Below are 18,789 nucleotides of genomic sequence, written 5' to 3' on the forward strand. Positions count from 1 at the left end.
AATGGCCTTCATCCTACCATTAAGGATGGTGTTTTTCTACATCAACCATCTTCACCCTACCATTACCGATGACGTTTTTCTATATTGAACATGTGGACCTCTTCCCAAGAGTACCCTAAAAAAAAAAAAAAGAGCCTTTATTCTCTGCACTCATGGGTTAAGAAGATGTAGAAGTGTGTTTTTCTCTCTAAGAATAGTGCATTCCGGGGATGGAGTGGGAGAGAAGGGATGTCATAATTGGGGCTTTAAATAAGGCGACCATGGACTTTAAGTGAAGCTTCTACGAGTAGAAACTACATACCAAAGAATGATTTTACACCCAGAAGAAGTTTCGTGCCAACCGAAATTTAATAAAAAAAAAGATATTGCAAATTTTACATGTTATCGATGCCATGAACCAGGACGCCATACATATGAATGCCAAAAAAAACAGAAGATAGGGTACACTTGGCGAAGATGATGAAGTTCCAGAAGAAAATCAAGTTCAAGAAATAGTACATGGTCACATGAACCAGGACACCGTGCACATGAATGCCCAAAAAAGAAGATAGAGGTACAGTTGGTGAAGAGGATGACATTCCAGAAGATGGCGAAAAGAATGAAGTTCCAGAAAAATATCAAGTTCAAGAAATAGTCCATGGACATAGTGCATATGAATGCCTAAAAAAGAAAATAAATGTACACTTGACGAAGATGATAAAATTCTAGAAGATGACGAAGAGGATGAAGTTCCAGAAAAAAAATCAAGTTCAAAAAATAGTCCATGGACATAGTGCATATGAATGCCTAAAAAAGAAGATAAATGTACACTTGACGAAGATGATAAAATTCAAGAAGATGACGAAGAGGATGAAATTCCATAAGAAGATCAAGTTCAAGAAATAGTCCATGGTGATGAATGGGGAGCCAAAAAAGAAGATAGAGATAATCTTGGCTAAGGAAAATGATGAAGTTCCAAAAGAAGATAAAGTTCAAGAAATAGTCCATGGTGATGAGAGGTACAGTTGACGAAAAGGATGAAGTTCCAAAAGAAGATAAAGGTCAAAAAATAATAGTCCACGGTGATGAGAAGTACCTTGGCGAAAAGAACAAAGTTCCAGAAAAAAATCAAATGATCAAGGAGAGCCCAAAAAAGAAGATAGAGGTACATTTGGCTAAGGAAGAGGATAAGAAGAAGATTAAGTTAAAAAAATAGTGTATGGTGACGAAGGAGATCCACTTTGAATCAAGCTCGAGGTTGAGCTTTTCCCAACCGAATGAGATCTACTTTGAATCAAGCTCGAGGTCGAGCTTCTCCCAACCCGGAGAGAATGATGTAAAAAAATTTTAAAAATTCAAATTTCTATTTTTTATTTATTAGTTAGGAATTTTTATGGGCTACATAGTAGGGGTGTTAAGCCTTTTCTTGCATTGGATGAGATGTGGGGACGGTTGACTAAATCGTTGGTCTTAAACATGGTAAAAAAGATTTAGATATAATTTATTAGCAATGTTTATCTTTTTAACAATGTAGGCAATATTTGTCCTTTTTTTTTAAGAGAGTTTCTTCATTAGCTAAAATTGTGGAAAGAGAAGACATGAATGTTTTCTAGAGAGTGGTTTTTAGTTTAGAGAGTTTCTTCATTAGCTAAAATTGTGGGAAGAAATGACATGGATATTTTGTAGAGGTGGTTTTTAGAAAGTGGAAAGTTATGAATCCAAATCTTTTAAGACGTGAGAAGAGAGAAAATAGGGGGATAACGTGAGGAGAAAGAAAATAAGGGGATGAAGAGAGAGGAAGTCTCAGTCAATGAGAAAAAGAGGTTTTCTTAGTTATCGTTTTTTTTCTTTTTTATTCTATTTAAAGGGGAGAATTTTTCATTGTAAAGATAAGAGTGAATGATAATGGAATAAACTTTGGTGATGTATTTTTATTGTTATTATTCTGATTTTATTTTCTCTCTATATCACTTTTTCTTTTTTATTGTTATTATTTTGATTTTATTTTCTCCCCACATATCGGTGTGTTATACAATGATCAATAGTCTAGTTTTAACCCAACCTTATCCTCCTATCTCTTACCCTTTATTTTTTTTTTGTCATTATTCTGATTTTATTTTCTCCTTGTATCACCTTTTCTTTTTTTATTGTTATTATTTTGATTTTATATTCTCCCTACATCACTTGTTATATACAATTCTATTAGAGGATAAATATTCTAGTTTTAACCTAGCCATCCCCTCTCCATTTTTTTATTGTTATTATTCCAGTAGAAGTGAGGTGCATCTAAAATATTTCAAACAAGTTTTTATTGTGAACGAACTCTATAAAACTTGCATAACCCTTTGATCGAGTACATGTACCTGTACATGAGAAAAGAAGGCCTAACAGAGAAATATATGACATGCACAGCCACCAACAAACGAAATTAAAATAAATAAACCATGCATCTTGTCCATATGAAAACTCATGACATGCTCACGATTTACATGTGAATGTTTTCTCTTGTGCGAATCGTTTTTTTCTAAATGGTGAGGTTTTGTATAAGGTGTTCACTTTATACCATACAAGAAATGTGCCTTCTTAAATTTTACTGCAAGATGTAGTTTTGGTGTCTGAAACCTTATAATAATTGGAAAATCTATGTTTAACCCTAATTATGAAATTTCAAAATCTAAAAATTGGTATAGATTGAGCAAAGCTATAAAGATTTGAAATTCTTTTTTTTTTTTTGTTTTTTCTTATATTCATGCATTTTGAGGTCGATACGATCAATTAGAAGGTTTTTCAAATTCCAAACATTCTTTTCTACTGGATATTTTAGATGCACCTCACTTCTATAGTATAAGGTTACGACCTTATATAAACTTTTTTTATGTTTTCTTAAATAAGACCCTTGCACTTGAAAATATCTCTTTGTATTTTATACATATTACTCTCTTACCGGTGTGGCAATGGACCCGACCAACGAGTAGACCCGACCTCGAGTCCGGGTATGGGTCCGAATTTTAGACCCGAGAAGTCGGGCTTGGGTTTAAAACCTGGTCCCGGATACTATTCAGGTCTGGGTCCAGCCTAACCGGACCCATTGCCACCCCTGGTCTTAATATCTTTCTACTGATCTTCATTAAATTTAAATTTCTCAAGATATATGTGTGTCTTCATCATGCAATAAAGACAATCTCACTCAATTTAACAACCATTGGGTCTTTGGTCTTTCCAAAGTAGAGAACTCTCATTAGAGTGGGAACAAGTGGACTTTCCTTGCGTACCTTCTGTCTCCTTATAAATTGTGAATCGCTTCTAATAAGGAGGATTCATTGCATGTAATAATTAAGAAAAGTTTATGTTTGTCATAAATTTCTTAAAGTTTTTATTTTCAAGAAAAAAAGCATATATAATTTAGTAACTTTTTTTGAACTTTTTAATTACAATATGTTATTGTTAAAAACAAATTTTTTTTTATTTTAGAATTGTGGATCTAAAATAAGGATTGTATACTATTAGACTATTTATTTTTGGTATAAGGATGTCACAATTGGTACTAGACATTAGATGTCAAATTGGATGGCTTGGGGTGTGTCACAAAGTTCAATAATTTTTTTTTGAATTTTGATTCTAGTCAATGACACATTCACAACGATCCAATTCGAAATTTGATGGACAAAAGTGATTGTGGCCTCAATGTATTAAAAGTAAAGGGCCTCTTTGTATACTTTCTCTTTAAAAGTAAACGGCCGCTTTGTATACTTTCTCTTTAAAATAAGCTATCATTTTACATAAGTGTCTGAACAAATAAAGTGCAAGTCCATATACAATGAATAAAGTTCTCAAATTATAACCATTTCGTTTCTTGTTTTTCAATAAAAATAAGGAATGTAAAACTTTTTTACTTTCTTATTATTATTATTATATATTTTGATTTCTTCAAATAAATTCGTTTATAATTAAAAATAAGAGATTGAGAACTATGAAACATAGGCACACATGTCTTTCGATTTAACTCTGTGTCGATACTTACTGCACACTGACACATGGTCGATCTCTTCAACATGTATACGACACCTCTATTAAGTGTCAAGTACAATACCCCTTTTTAGACATGTATACAACACCTCTATTAAGTGTCAATTACATAAATGCATTTGTAATGATATAAGATGTGTTTCAAGCAATGTTTTAAAACCCAGTTATTCTAGATCCAGATGGTTGATCTGGACCCTAAATTGGCCAGCAACAAACATGTTCTAGGAAGTATTGGTCCTGACCCGGAACTACCCCTCTAAAAACCCTTATTTTATATTTTTATTTTTACTTTTTGTAAGTTTATCTAATATTTGTTTTAAGTGTCCTTCAGATCTCATTTTATAAAGGGATTGTATACTATGAGACCATTTATCCTTGGTATAAGGAGATCACAATTATTCTTACTCATTAAATGTCAAATTCAATGTTTTGAGATGTGTCACTAAGTTCAAGAAACTTTTAAGTCTAGTCTATGACACTCTTCCACCCACTCAATTGAAATTTGATTGAGAAGAGTGATTGTGACATCTTTATATACTTTTTCCCCTATAAAACCCTATTTTAATTTTTAATATTTTTAAAGTGTCGATTCGAACCTATCCAGATTGCCAATCCAGTAATTCAACGTAGATATATAAAGTGGATGATGCACCCCATCGATACGGATTTTGAAACAGTAGTTTAAGTCAGGAAACATATTCACAACCAAGATCTTGAGAGCCACATTACTCAAACATGTTTTCATACTCCCAAATTCCAATCCATTGCTGACCACATTTAATACCCGAGGGTCCAAACATAACATGCTTTCAATAAAATAATACTAAAAATTTGTGAAACCCACGGGATTGGAATGTGGAATATGGGGCCACATTCAATTAATTAACGATCACATATTTTATATACTTTTTAATAACTTTTTATTCCCTGAATTTTTTTAAGGTAAAAAGTTTATATGAGGTTGCAATAATACATTGTAGAAATAAGGTGCATCTCAAAATTCCATAGAAAAGCGTGTTATGAAGTTGGAAAACTTTCTAATCGATCATCTCGATTTTAAAATGTATGTTATAAAGAAAAAAAGAGAATTCCAAGTTAAAAAAATATTTGATCTTGTAATAAGTTATTTAAATTGTCTACTTTCAAGATTTTGAAATGTTTATAGATCTGTTTGATCTGCGTTGTTTTTTAGAAATTTAAATTTTATAAAAAATAATTATGCGGATTTTAAATCCATCCTAAGGGTTTTGATCCTGTACTTTATCTTCACAAAAAATTTAGAAATGGCCTTACTTGTATAGTATAAGTGGCCTTACTTGTATAGTATAAGTAGGCACCTTATACAAACGGCACTCTTTTTTAATAGATAGTATTTTATTTATTTGAGTGAGCGGTGTCGTTTACATATGGCGTCCATCATAAACATCCAAAGTATGACTTCACCTTCAAACTCCGACATATAGAATTTTGAAACTCTTTCCATTAAAATTCATTTTATGAAATTTAGAGCTTTTAATGGTCGAGCAATACTTAAAAATCTTGAAAATCGACTGTCTATAGAATGTGTTACAAAATGCACTATTTTTAAGACTAAAAATCTTATTATTTTTTTATGTCCACACATGCATTAATCCACACAATCGGGATTTTCAATGCCTGAAAAACGTATTTGGCCTTTTTGAGGTGTACCTAACTTCCATGATATAAAGTTGACGTCTTATATAGGCTTTTTCCTAAGGACGATTTATTTGAAGTGAGAACCTTAGATGCAAAAGTAAGATTTTAATGTTCTATACTATGTATTTTTAGTTTGACGCCGTTGATTTAACACATCTTGTAAAATAACATAAAAAAAACACACTTTATTTGAGATAGTTTGAAATCTACATTATCTAAATAAAACAGAAATTACTATAACTTTACTTTAAGTCTTATATAAATTTTTTTTTCCCCTTTTAAGTTAGTAAAAAAAATTATTCCTCATAAATTTATTTTCAAAATAAAGATATGAAGTAATAACACTCCCCTTAGTTTCCAGCATTGATCGAGCAGAAATTCAAAGAAATTTCCAAAAAGTAACTTCAATTTTGGGGAAAAAAAAAACAAAGACACCCAAATTTATGAAATTTCAAACCTTTTCAAAAGTTCGAGACAAAACACGAAGGATTGTAGGTAAGAGTGGAAACTCATACAATTTTAACCAGGACTAAGGGTGGCAATGGTCCGGGCTCGGGCTAGACTTGGCCTTGGACTGCCCCTTGTGCCCATAGGGTCAGCCGAAGCCCAGTACTAGCCTATCCCCGCTAAACCAGGCTGGCCCAGCGCTCATTCCAAGACCGAAACAATTGAAGAATAACATTTTTTTAAAAAAAATACCGGCCCAAATTTATTCGGGTCATGAGGGTGAAATACCTGGATTTTGAGAAGCGTTATTGCTTAAAATGCCTGAAAATTCTTCGAGTCTATTCATGAAGCGGGAAGATCCCCTGTGGTTTCTTGTTCTCTCCAAGCATGATTCCAAATCATTACACCAACCTCCACCCTAGAAAAAAAAAACAGGTAAACTTTTTTAAAATAAATTAAATAAAAAGAAAATACAAGGAACAAACGAAATTTCACCGAAATTTTGACTGAAATTTTGCAAGATTCGGCGAGGTTTGGAGAGTTGCTGACAAACGAAAGACGAAGAGCTACTTATAAACAAGATCTAGGAAAAGGCCATATAACGTAACGGATGTTGAATTTGTAACGGCCGTCGGCCGTGACTGCATAATGCGTATTTCTAAACGTACTGTTATAACGTCCTCTTATAAGGGTAAGCTGGTAACGGCTAACATAAATTATGTCCAAGTAGAAGAAAAGACAAACCCAATGATTACGTCTCTGTCTGCTCTCTGGCCGTTTTTTAAACTGCCCGTCATAACGATCTTTATTGATAACGGTTATCATAAATTTTGATCAAGTTGAAAAGAAGACGAGCCCAACAAGGACCTCTCTCCCCCCCCTTCAATCATTGCTCTTTCTCATAATTTCATCTCTCTTCGTTATTTACCGCTTCATTATTTTAAGTTTTTCTCCAAATTTTTATTTTGGTCTTGTATTCTCATTTCATAATTTAAGACCGATCTAAGATGTTTTGAGCTAGAGAGACAAAGTAGGGAGCGATCAATTTTTCCATAATTTTATGAAAGAATTCTTTGACTCTCTCTCTAAATTCAGTATTCTCGTGATTCAGGATTTATAAATTTTTTTGATAAAGTTCTACATTGACTGTCTACTTCACACAATCCACTTTCTTTACTCGAAGGTTTAAAAAAAAAAGTTTAAAATCCTTAAACGTTTTAGGTTCAGGTTTTAGAGTTTTAAGATCTTTTAAATAATAAATATCTAAGGGCGTGTTTGATTTTTAGAAGACCCTCTCCTAGTACCAACTTTCAATGTTCGATAACAGAGAAGTTTTAAAAGTAGCGGTGCAGTATGTATAAAGCCGGTGCTCTAAACAATCAAAGTAAAATGCATATTCATGTGGTGTTGAGAAATATGGTTTCAATACTAGAAATCTTTGTGATAAGTCTTAAATATATTTTCATCTCGAATTAAGAAATTTAAAGCTTAAAAAATAGTGTATATCGAGCTGATCTATAAACACTTGAAAATCTTGAAAATTGACGGTCTATAGCTGCGTTATACGATGCACTAATACTAAAATTTAAAATCTATTTTTTTTCACATGTCCATGCAGCTTGATGTCGAGATGATTAACTTGAGGATATTTAGACATCAAAGCAACCTCTTTTAGTGAAAATGTTTATGTGGGCTCTCATTTGATTGTTTAGAGCGTCGACTCTATATAAGCTTTTTCATTAAAGTAAATGGATACTGCAGTATTGAGTTGCCTTATATTTATCACTAAAAAGTGGATACTCAACATTCATGGGAATCATAGAACTTGGGGTATCCATTTTTATGAAAGATGCGGTTTTGGAAATCTGATATTCTAAAAATCAAATACCCCTAAAAAATCTAAACACTGAATCCATCTACAAATAGGGAAAAAAAATACCCAAAATTGAATAATTTTTATTTTATTTGATTTTATTGTACCTCAAATTGGAGAAGCCAATTGTCAGATCCGGATCCAAAGCCTCTATGTAAGTGATAGGCAGGCAAGCTCCCATCTAAACAAACTGTATAAACATAAACACATTCATTTTAGCATAAATGCAATCTTAATTACTGGGAAAAAAAATAATCAAAAAAATAATTACTGTAAAAAAAATTATATTAAGACAAGCTATAAGCATAATTAGGGTAATCAAGCTATATCTTTTTTTCTTTAAAAAAAAAAGGCCATAATTCACTCACTTAGTGTGGGTTTGTACCTGTACCTATCCAACTTTGGGGGAACAGATTCACACATGGACAAAAAGTTCATGAAAGAGAGAGAGAGATGGCAAAAATAAGAGAGAGAGAGAGAGTAGAGAGGTGGGCAAAAAGTAGAGAGAGAGAGAGAGATGATCAGTATGACTGAGAGGGCTGATATGGTCAGAAAATGAATAGAAAAGAGTGGGACTGCAAATCAAACACAAGAGAGAGCAGACATGAGAGAGAGAGTGGTCCTCCATTTTCACATGAGAGAGAGAGAACACATGAGAGAGAGAACATATGAGGAGAGAGCAGATAACTTTAATCCGTTTTAGTAAGGAGAAAGGAAAGGAACTGCATCTCTTTTGGGAGAAAAATTCCACAACTTAGATACACAAAACAAAGAAATGTAGAGAGAGAGAAAGATTGAAGAGAGAGAATATTGAAGAGAGAGAAAGAGAGATTTGCCTGCTCCTTTGCTTTGAGCCCCAGGAACCAGTGTGATGCCAACAAGAAGCTGAGAGGACACAGACAGAGACACAGAGCAGTGGGTTTCAGAGACCCAATGCGCAAATACCAAAAACAAACCCAAATATTTCCTCATTTTCCAATACCCGCCCAAAATAAAATACAACATTCTCGTCTCTCTCTCTCTCTCTCTCTCTCTCTCTCTACCTCTCATATTTATATGGTAAGGGGGCAATCCTTTGTTTTATTGTTGAGGGATATGATCTCTTTATAATTATTTAACGGTCCTGATCTTTCGATCCAATTGGTCGATGTGCATCTCAGCCGTCCAATTCCCACGTGGCAACTCGTGACCTGGATGGAATCTAGACCGCCCGTTGTTGCAGTGATTTAGTCGTCTCTGCGGTTTTTTTGTGCAACGGCATTTCCTTCTTTTGTAAATTTGTTTGCCATTGAAGCATGGACGGTGCGGATGATTTAGGTGGGCATGCGTTTGCGTGCTGGACCGTCCATCCGGTTTCGTTTTTGACAGGGAATCAGAAATTGGATCCACTGTAACAATTTGGTTGGCACGTATACTCTCTGAGTGATTAGGTTTCTATAAGGCCTAGGCTTTATGAAAGCAATATGACGGTTCTAAATCAATTTTCAACACCAATTATAAAGTTTGGAACTCAAAAAATCTTAAAGAACTTGTGAATCCTAAATACTTATTTTTAGAACGAAATGGACAGTCTAGACAATTTGCTACGATAAACACTATTTTTAGAGTTTAAAATCTTTTTTTTTATTACAACCATAATGTTCAGGCCAATATGATCAATGTAAAGATTTTTCAAATCTTAAATTACAAAATTCAATGAGGTTTAAGATGACGCTTTACTCGTTTTAATAAAGATGCAGCCCTATCAAACAATCAACCGTTTGAATAGAGCCGACCCCATGAACAATCAAAGTAAAGTATACCTTCAAAAAGTATCGAAGAAATATAGTTTTAATATTGAAAAGTTTTGTGATAGCTGTAAAATATATTTTTTTATTTTTAATTATAAAATTTGAAGCTCAAAATATAGTACAGATTTATCAGATCTATAAAAATTTAAAAATTTTGTAAATTAACAGTCTAAAAATACGCTACAAGATGCATTATTTTCAGAACTTGAAATTCATTTTTTTTCTTATGATTGTACATCTTAACGTCAAGATGGACAATTTGAATATTTAGGTGTCAAACAACTTCTTCTCGTGAAAATTTTGAGGTGGGTTTAATTTGATAGTTTAGAGCCTCGGCTCTGTATAAACCTTTTCCTTATCGACTTTGTAGGCCCACCACTATAAAGAGCTGATGAGGCGTGTCATTGAGCTCTCTTGCCCAGTTGTACCAAGTGTCTCTCTGTCTGTGTACTTGTGCTAAAATCTTCTCACTGCTAATGCCAAATCTCTCTCTATAAATCCTCTCTCTCTCCCCCATGCATTTTCTCCTACCAAATACGTCTCCTGAGGGAGTACAAGTGAATTATACTCCATAGGAGCATAGTATACCTATGTTTTTTTTTTTATAATTGTTCTATCTGTCCTCATCTTTCCCTATATTTATTTATGGGATTATCTACAAAAATACTATTTATCTTTTGTGTTTGGAGGTAACAATCATTATTGTCCATTAAATTTTAAAATGAGCGGTTGCGAGGGTGTCATTAAACAAATACAAATTTTCATTAAAAAAATTCTTAATCTCACCCCCAAGCCATTCAATTTGATATTTACCAACACATCCTAAATGAAAAAGTAAATTTTTATTAAAAATATTCATGTATCCCATGTTTCTCTCAACACCCTTCCCGTTCCCTCGTTTTTTAAAGGGATTGTATACCATGAGACTAGTTACTATTGTTAAAGTAAAGTCATAATAACACCAAGCTATTGGATGTCAAATTAGATGGCTTGGGATATGTCATAATATTTGATAATTTTTTTTTTGAACTTTGAGTCACATTTATAGCTATCCGTTTTAAAATATGATGGATAAGATTGATTGTGATTTTTTTTGTACTAAAAATAAATGATCTTTTTGTGTACTTGTCATTTTTTAAGTAAAGTCGGTCCAACAAATAATATACCAAACCAACTCTATTGAAGTGGTTCCAACACACGATATCGTAGACCGGTTTCATTTTAAAAAATGAAGCTAGTCTAACACATTGTTTGCATGGCCAACTTCTTGTCTCCATCATAACTAGTTTGACACATTGTGGTAGACCGACTTCATTTTAAAAGTCAAGGCGGTCAAACACAATGTATGCCAAACAGACTTTTGGTCTTTGTTAGAGCCACTCCGATACATATTGTGTCATATCGGCTTGACTTTTTTCCTTGAGAGAAACATAAAATATAGGGGATATTTTCATTAAAAAATAATTAATTTTTATTTTTGAGCTCGATACAAAAAGTAAATAATATTGAAGTTAGTGTTGCGGTCTAAACAATATTTCCGAGGAAGAAGCTCCAAAGGGTATCCTCAATTTTTCTTTTTCTTTTTTAATATATTTCTTTTTTAGTCGATTGTAAGCTGGAACTTCATTGAGGTAAATGAAGTTCATTTACTTTTTATTAATGTTGCCACATGAGGCTTCTTGCCTCACCTTTTTTTATGGGAAGATTGCATGATATTTATTTTAAGGAAAATATTTATATAAGGTTGCAATCTTAAAATGTAGAATTAAAGATGCACTTTAAAAATCCGTCAAAAAATATTGTTTTAGTATTGAAACCCTTTAATTGGTTATCTAAACACCAAGATGTATGAATATGAAAAAAAAAAGTATTTTGAGTGCCATAAATAGTACATCATGCAACACATTATCTAGATTGTTCATTTTCAAGATTTTCATATGTTTATAGATCTACTTAATTTTAACCATTTTTAAAATTTAAAAGTTTGTAATTAGATATAAAAATATATTTTTAGATAATCTTAATAATTTTTTACAACAAATTTACATGTTATTATAAATTTTGGAGGTGCGCTTTTAATTGGATGGTTTAAAGTTGCGACCTTATAAAAACCACACTCTTATTTTAATGTTTATCTATTGTTAAAAGACTTTCTTAGGTATCATACATGAATAAATAATTATTTTTTTAAGTTTTTCTTTTCAGCAGTTGAGGATAAACATCCTGAAATCTGAGAGTTTGTTTCTCAAGACCGGTTGAGAAATAAAACATTGGGTCCATCTTCTTTCCCATAAATATGAGAAGTGAGAGAGAGGAAAACAACCAAAATTTGCAAAAAGTTAATTTTCTCGCCTCTCGAAAAGGTTTCTGAGATAAAATATGAACCTGCTATCACCACCTTCACAGCACATATCTCTCTCTAGATCTCAACTTTCACAACACACGTCTCTCTTAGATCTCAGCTTGACGCTCATCCTCACTCCATCTATTTTGCTCTCAATCAATTTATTGGGTCTGTTTCAATTGTTATATCACGTTTTAATTTTTAGGCTTTTAAGCATCAGTGTTTGTCCAACGCCAATGAGCTGTTCTGCGACTTCTTTTTCTTAGACTTCACCAATTCTAGAGAGAAAGAGATTAAAAAGATAGATTTTATGGAGTTTGTGAGTGATTGATGCAAGTTGCAAGATGGACATAGACTTCTTTCATTAATATTGGGGGGATTTTCGGTTGACATTCCAAGGATAACAAATTTGGAGTCATAAGGCCCATGCCAACTCCTATCACAGTTTCGATCATAGAGAAATCCCCACCATTCTCTCTCTCTCTCTCTCTCTCTCTCTCTCTCTCTCTCTCTCTCTCTCTAGAGTCCCTATCATTCACTACCTCATCCTCATCCTCATCCCCAGCTCAGCTCGCACCTTCCTTTCAAGAAAAGGATTATGCGAGGCCTAAGGGATGATGTAATACTATAAGTTCAATGGCATAAATTGAATCCGGATAAATTGGATGGCTAAAATTATGTTTTATCTCTAAATTTTAAGTTTTTTTTTTTTTTTTTTAAATCATTTGAAATTTTGAACATCTACTCTAAAAAATAGACACATATAATAAAAATATTAAAAAATAATCTAAAAAAAAACTTGACCAATACCTCTGAAAACTTTTAGGCATATTTTGCATAAATTATTTTTGTGAATTAATATTTTTATTAGGTATGGTTTAATAAGAAGAGTGGACCTTCCAAACTTTAAGGTGCTCACACTATAGAATATACTTTTTGTTTTGCATACAATAACTTTTTAGTAAAGGTATTTTTCGTCATTAAGATATCTATGGCATTACCCACATGGAGCATTAAAATGCCACTAGTTTGCTCCATACGAGTGATGTCACACCCTCTTAATGAGTAAAAATACTATTACTAAAAAAATCTTCATGTACAAAATAAGAACTCTTAATGACCAAAAATATCATTACTAAAAAAATACTCCATGTACAAAATAAGGGTATATAAGTGTTCAAAATTTGTTGAGTTCAATTACCAAATACTTTGTAGTGTGAGTTCTAACATACGTTTATAAAAAAAAGAGATTGTATATAACGAGACCATTTACTTTTAGTTAAAAGAGGTCACAATTACTTATAACCGTCCGATGTGAAATCTGATAGCTTCGGTGTGTCACAAAGTTCGAGAAAAATTATTTTGAACTTTGAGCTTGATCAGTGAAATAAATGCAACCACCCAATTTCACTTCCAATGGTCAAGATTAGTTATGGCCACCTTGTACCTGATATGAATTGTATTTTTGTATATGTAGGCTTTAAGCCCCCATGAAAGATGTATTTCAGAGTTTATTGAAGATGTGAACAAGAGCGCCAATTTATAGGGTTACAAAGTTGTGCACTAATAAAAAAAATTAGCATATATATGTACACATAAAAGGAAGTAAAATATCATACCAAAAAATAAGTGTAAGTTTTTATAATTTTCACATTCCCTCTCAAACTCAAGACATGTTAAGAAAGAACAACTTGAGTTTGGACAACTGAAGGCAGGCCTTAAAAGCAAAGCAAGAATAAAAAAAGTTTGAACAACAAAAACTTAGCAATCATTAGAAACCAATGGCTTGAACAGAGCAATCTTATATACCAACAAATCAATAGGCCTCTGGAACAAACATGATCGATTAACGAAAACAAACTTGATCATCACACAGGATAGAGTAACAAAAAACTCAATTATCCAATAGGATTGAGTAACGAAAAACTCAATAATTAAACATGATCGAGTAATAGAAAACTTAATCATCAATCAAGATCGAGAAATTCGATCATTAAACATCAGGCACTCGAAAGAATAAACAGAATTCAGTAGCGGATCAACAAGCACAATTGGACCTTAGATTCAGAGTTGAGAACAGTAAGATCCAAAACAGAACAGATATCGAAACACAGTCGCAAAGAGATAAATCAGATAGTCGAAATACGACTCGGTGGTTGTTTTGCAGATGGTGCAGATCAGCCTTTTTCAGAGGCTACTTTCAAAGGTGGATTTAATAGCGGGATTCAAATCTGGCTTTAGACGAGAGCCCGACAACAAAAGGGTTCTGTGGTAGTTGCAAAGCACTAAAAAGAGAATCAGAAACCTTTAAAACACCACCATCTTTAGCAAGCACCGATACAAGCAACTTGCTCCCACGAGGATCGAGAGATTGCTCAAATAGCTAATGTCTGACTTATCTCAAGCAGATCACAATAATTTTCTCTATACATCGATCTTTGAGGTGCTGCAAGATCCCAACAGTAGGCAGTGGCAACAATCATACAACAGGTAGCAGCATGAGTTTTGGGCCTCGATCTCGTTTCAAGCTTGAGTACTGAGCTTTGCAATGTGAAGAATGCAAATCCTACAAACTTGTACGCTTTTTAATTTATTAACAAAAAAAATATATAAAAAAAAAAATTTACTCTCTAAAAAAACTTTTACTCTCTCTTCTCATATTCTCTAATTTTATATTTCATTTCACAATAGACCCAAGGTTTTAAAAGATATCTTGAGGCATAAAAATTGTAGATTTTTTTTATTCTAATCCCCTTAACTAATTTAAACTTGTTTTTTTAAGCTAAACAAATATTAAAAAAAAATGTCTTTTTTAAAAGCCATCCTCCTAAACTTTTCTCTCTTTCTCTCTCCCTCTCCATGCACCCTTTCACTCTCTCTGTCTTTTCTATCTCTCTCCCCTCATTCTCTTTCTTTCTGCTCTCTCTCTCTCTTCGCATCATCACTTGATATTCTCTTTATTATTTATTGATGAAAATATCCCTTATCACATTCCTTATTTCGATTCAATGCAAGACTCTGTCCACATTCTTGCTAGTTTTTTGGTGAAAAACCGGTGGAAGACCTGGCCAATGTTGAACCAGAGCATCGTGAATTGCCTCTATGAAGCAGAAATAGCTGGGTTCCAGCATCAAGTCACAATGACCTGGTGTTAAAAACCTAGTGGCGCATGGCCTCTCCATTGCCCTAGAAAAACTAGGCACTTCAGAGAATCACTACATATGCAAAATCAAGCTCAAACTATGGTACTTTTGGATAAAAAAGGGGTTCAAATCCTTCAAAATCGTTGGCCAAAAGCTCGATTTCTACTGGGATTTGAGAGCTGCTAGGTTTTCAGAGAGCCCTGAATCATTTGCTAATTTTTGTGTTGCTATGGTTTGTGAAGAGGAGGTTGTTCTTTTAATCGGGGATTTGAAGGACGATGCCTTCAAGATAACAAAGGCTAGGCCGTCTTTGACAAATGCAGCGCTGCTATCAAAGAGAGCACGGTTTTGGAAAGAGCAACTTTGTAACCATAGCGAGATTTGATGAGAGTGCATGTCTTTTTCACATTTGCTTAGGTTAAAAAATATTTTTAAAGTGGCCAGAGGGTTAAAAGATATCTTTTGAAACATTGACTTTATCAAAAAATAAACCTAAACATATGGGATATGGAGATATTTTTTTTTTTTTTTAATATTTATTCTATAAATCATTTTGTAACGAAATTTGGGGTATGCATACGTCTGATAGGTTACACATGATAAAAATAATAATAAAATATTTCCCTTTATAGAAAGTTACCAAATACCTCTAAAACTTTTGAAGGTATTTTAGTCATTTATTTTTACAATAATATTTTTTGTTTTTTCTAGATATAGCCCAATAAGAAGATGAGACACCCATAATTTTACTCAAAAAGGTTTTGTGGAAAGAAAAGAATTTAAAAGTCAAACAATGTTTTGTTGTGACATTGTGACATGAGCATTCTCAACCATTAATTCGGATCTGACGACAGAGAAACGGGGTCACATATAATAGGCATATGAGTCGCATGGAAAGCCTTCATAAGAACTTCAATTTTTAATATCAAATAATAGGAGCCTCCTACTGTTTACCACCACGATTGGTTAGTATAATGTTATGTTACAGGACAAGTTTTATTTGACACGTCATATTGTTCATATGTGGGCCCCATCTCAAATCTATCTTAAACGTTGATTTTCAATCCAAAATTTTACGGATTCATGATATAGGCTAATATGATCACAAATATGAAAAATAAAATAAAATTTTCAACATTTAAAAGGTGATTCTTTTAGGGATATTTCTACCCAATCTATATTTATTTTAGCTCGGCCGATTTTTTACAAGTTCGTGAGTCATCGGGCTCTTGTACCCATTAACTCATGAACAACTTTTCCTGTACCGATTGAATCTAGATCGATCCATATAGGGAAATACTAGCGTAGGCCCACTAGCCTACATCCTAGATTGAATTTGGACCGTTCTAATGATCACCAGTGTATTTCGTATTTGAATTTTATTTATGTTTATATAAATCCAAATCACTTGAAATATTAGGCGTGTGTTTTTTAAAAAATATTATAATCCAATAAAAATATCAAAAAAATCTTTTGTGAAAAATAAATTGACTAAATATCTTTGAAATATTGTAGAGGTATTTTAGTCAATTTATATCTTATAAATTATTATTTTTATTATTTTTATTAGGTGTGCGTTGATGGAAAGAATAGATGCCTACAATTTTACATGATTTGGATTTATAGAAAAAAACTTGAAATTGAAATACGAAATGAGATCGTGTCCATCAAATCGTCAAGATTGAATCTGGACAGTTGGACCTATATGTAGTTATAGGCTAGTGGGCCTACACCAGCATTATATATAATGGACACTTAACTCATGCCACTTAAGTGGGGCTAGAATCCCAAAATACTTTCACTTATTCCATATTCAAAACTCTAAACAAGATAGTAGGTTTCAAACCCAAAACAACCAAGATTATTTGCATCATTTTGAGGGACAATTTAGATGTTTCTAACTAAATAATTGAGGAGGGATCTAGTGAGAGATATTTATGAAATAATCATTTCTAAGGTAAACTAAATTATTTTATCAATCTTTGTAGGTGGTTTGATCTTCTTGACGACCAACATGTCCCGATTCAAACATTCTTAAACACAGTAGAAACCCTAAAACCGAAATATGAAGGACACCTCTATGACCAGGGCAATGGCTTCTTTTATGGCGTTTAAACTTTAAAGACGCTCAAACTCCATGAACATTTACATTTACATTTACACACTAGGACTTCACTTTTCGATATTCACATAACAAGGCATCATACCCTCCATGCTCGCCTCAATAATTGCTATGGATGAAAAGGTCCATTCAAGAAATTGGCCAATCTTAATCCATATGAAGAAGGAAAAAGTTTATATAGGTGTCAACCTTACACTGTAAGACGAAAGTGTACCTAAAAAACCCACTAGATAAGTTTATTTTTATGTTAGAAAACTCTAAAATCGGTCATTTCAACCTCGAGATTCATATATATAAAAAAAGGTTTTCTAATTCTAAAAATAGTTCATCTTCACATTATATATAAAAAAAAAGTTTTCTAATTCTATAAATAGTTCATCTTCACATTATCTAAAAGGTGTTGAAACATCCAATTTAGGCCGTGTGTCATTTTTCTTATTGGGCCTAGACTAGACCTTGCTCACAACCCTACCTCCAAACAACTCATTGTTGTTTAGTTGTTTCAACTTATTTTATATACTTTTTTGTTCCACATCTATTTGATGTGGGACAATTTTCATAGCCCGACCCAAAATTTATTTCACCTCTATAAATGTACATTTTATCATAGATTAGTACTATTAGGGGATGGGTGGGCCGTCAATTAAATTTGTTTCATAGATTAGTACTGTTTCACCTACATAAAGAATACAAGGGGTGTGTGCCCGACATTAAATTGCATGATAAAAAAAATAAAGAAAACTATTAAAAATAATAATTGGATGTTAGGGCCAACCACCTTTATCTTTCACCAAAAAAGTTTAAATTTACTTACCCATAAACTAAAATAAAGAGACTAATACTATTAGACTATTTTTTTCATGGGATTATTTCATTATATGATTCATATTAGGATATTAGCTAATTAGGATAAAAAAAAATAGTATTAGCTCATAATATATTAAGAAAAGCAAAAAATATGAACATTAAAAAAAAATAGTTTCTGAAATATTTTAAGCGAGAAAAATAACACTAACTTATACCACTTAAGAATTTATTTTTAAGTTGCTTTATCAATTATCCCACATTGTAAGTATGAATTTATTTATTAATTTTATTAAAATATGATTGTAAATTTATATTTCTAAATTCTATATTTCCATCGACACTAATTATTATATATTAGATTTACTTATTTGTGAAGGTCAATTTGACATGTGTAGATATTGAGGCTGTTTCTTTTATAGCCCATTTTCTTCCCACATCTCTTCGATGTAGGACAACAATCATGATCATATTCCACGTCGTTTTCTATTGGAATATCTATTTACAATAGAATACATGTTTACAACTTGTAATACAATGGTTGCATTGACTAATATTATTAGGATATTAGGCATTATTTCATT

At 32.5% G+C, this 18,789-nt stretch overlaps 1 protein-coding gene across 17 annotated transcripts in view; it reads right to left on the reverse strand.

Annotated features, from left to right (window-relative positions):
• Positions 1-9,053, reverse strand: part of LOC110006642 (Pectinacetylesterase family protein) — a 51,461-nt gene extending 42,408 nt beyond the window's left edge. For 6 of the 17 annotated variants that reach the window (XM_088871327.1, XM_088871331.1, XM_088871326.1 and 3 more), the window contains exons 1-3: positions 8,839-9,051; positions 8,110-8,192; positions 6,418-6,547 (exon numbers count right to left, since the gene is read on the reverse strand). In XM_088871327.1, the coding sequence (XP_088727453.1) occupies positions 6,418-6,547; positions 8,110-8,192; positions 8,839-9,007 (382 nt within the window). In that variant the 5' untranslated portion in view covers positions 9,008-9,051. Of the gene's footprint in view, positions 1-6,417; positions 6,548-6,624; positions 6,673-8,109; positions 8,193-8,370 lie in introns of those variants that run through there. The other 11 variants (XM_088871316.1, XM_088871319.1, XM_088871320.1 and 8 more) reach the window with 11 other exon arrangements.
• Between the last annotated feature and the right edge of the window lie 9,736 nt (positions 9,054-18,789).

Source organism: Amborella trichopoda, chromosome 7 (assembly GCF_054954075.1).
Source record: "Amborella trichopoda isolate Santa Cruz 75 chromosome 7, AtrichopodaSantaCruz75HAP2 v2.0, whole genome shotgun sequence".
Classification (NCBI taxonomy): Eukaryota; Viridiplantae; Streptophyta; class Magnoliopsida; order Amborellales; family Amborellaceae; genus Amborella; species Amborella trichopoda.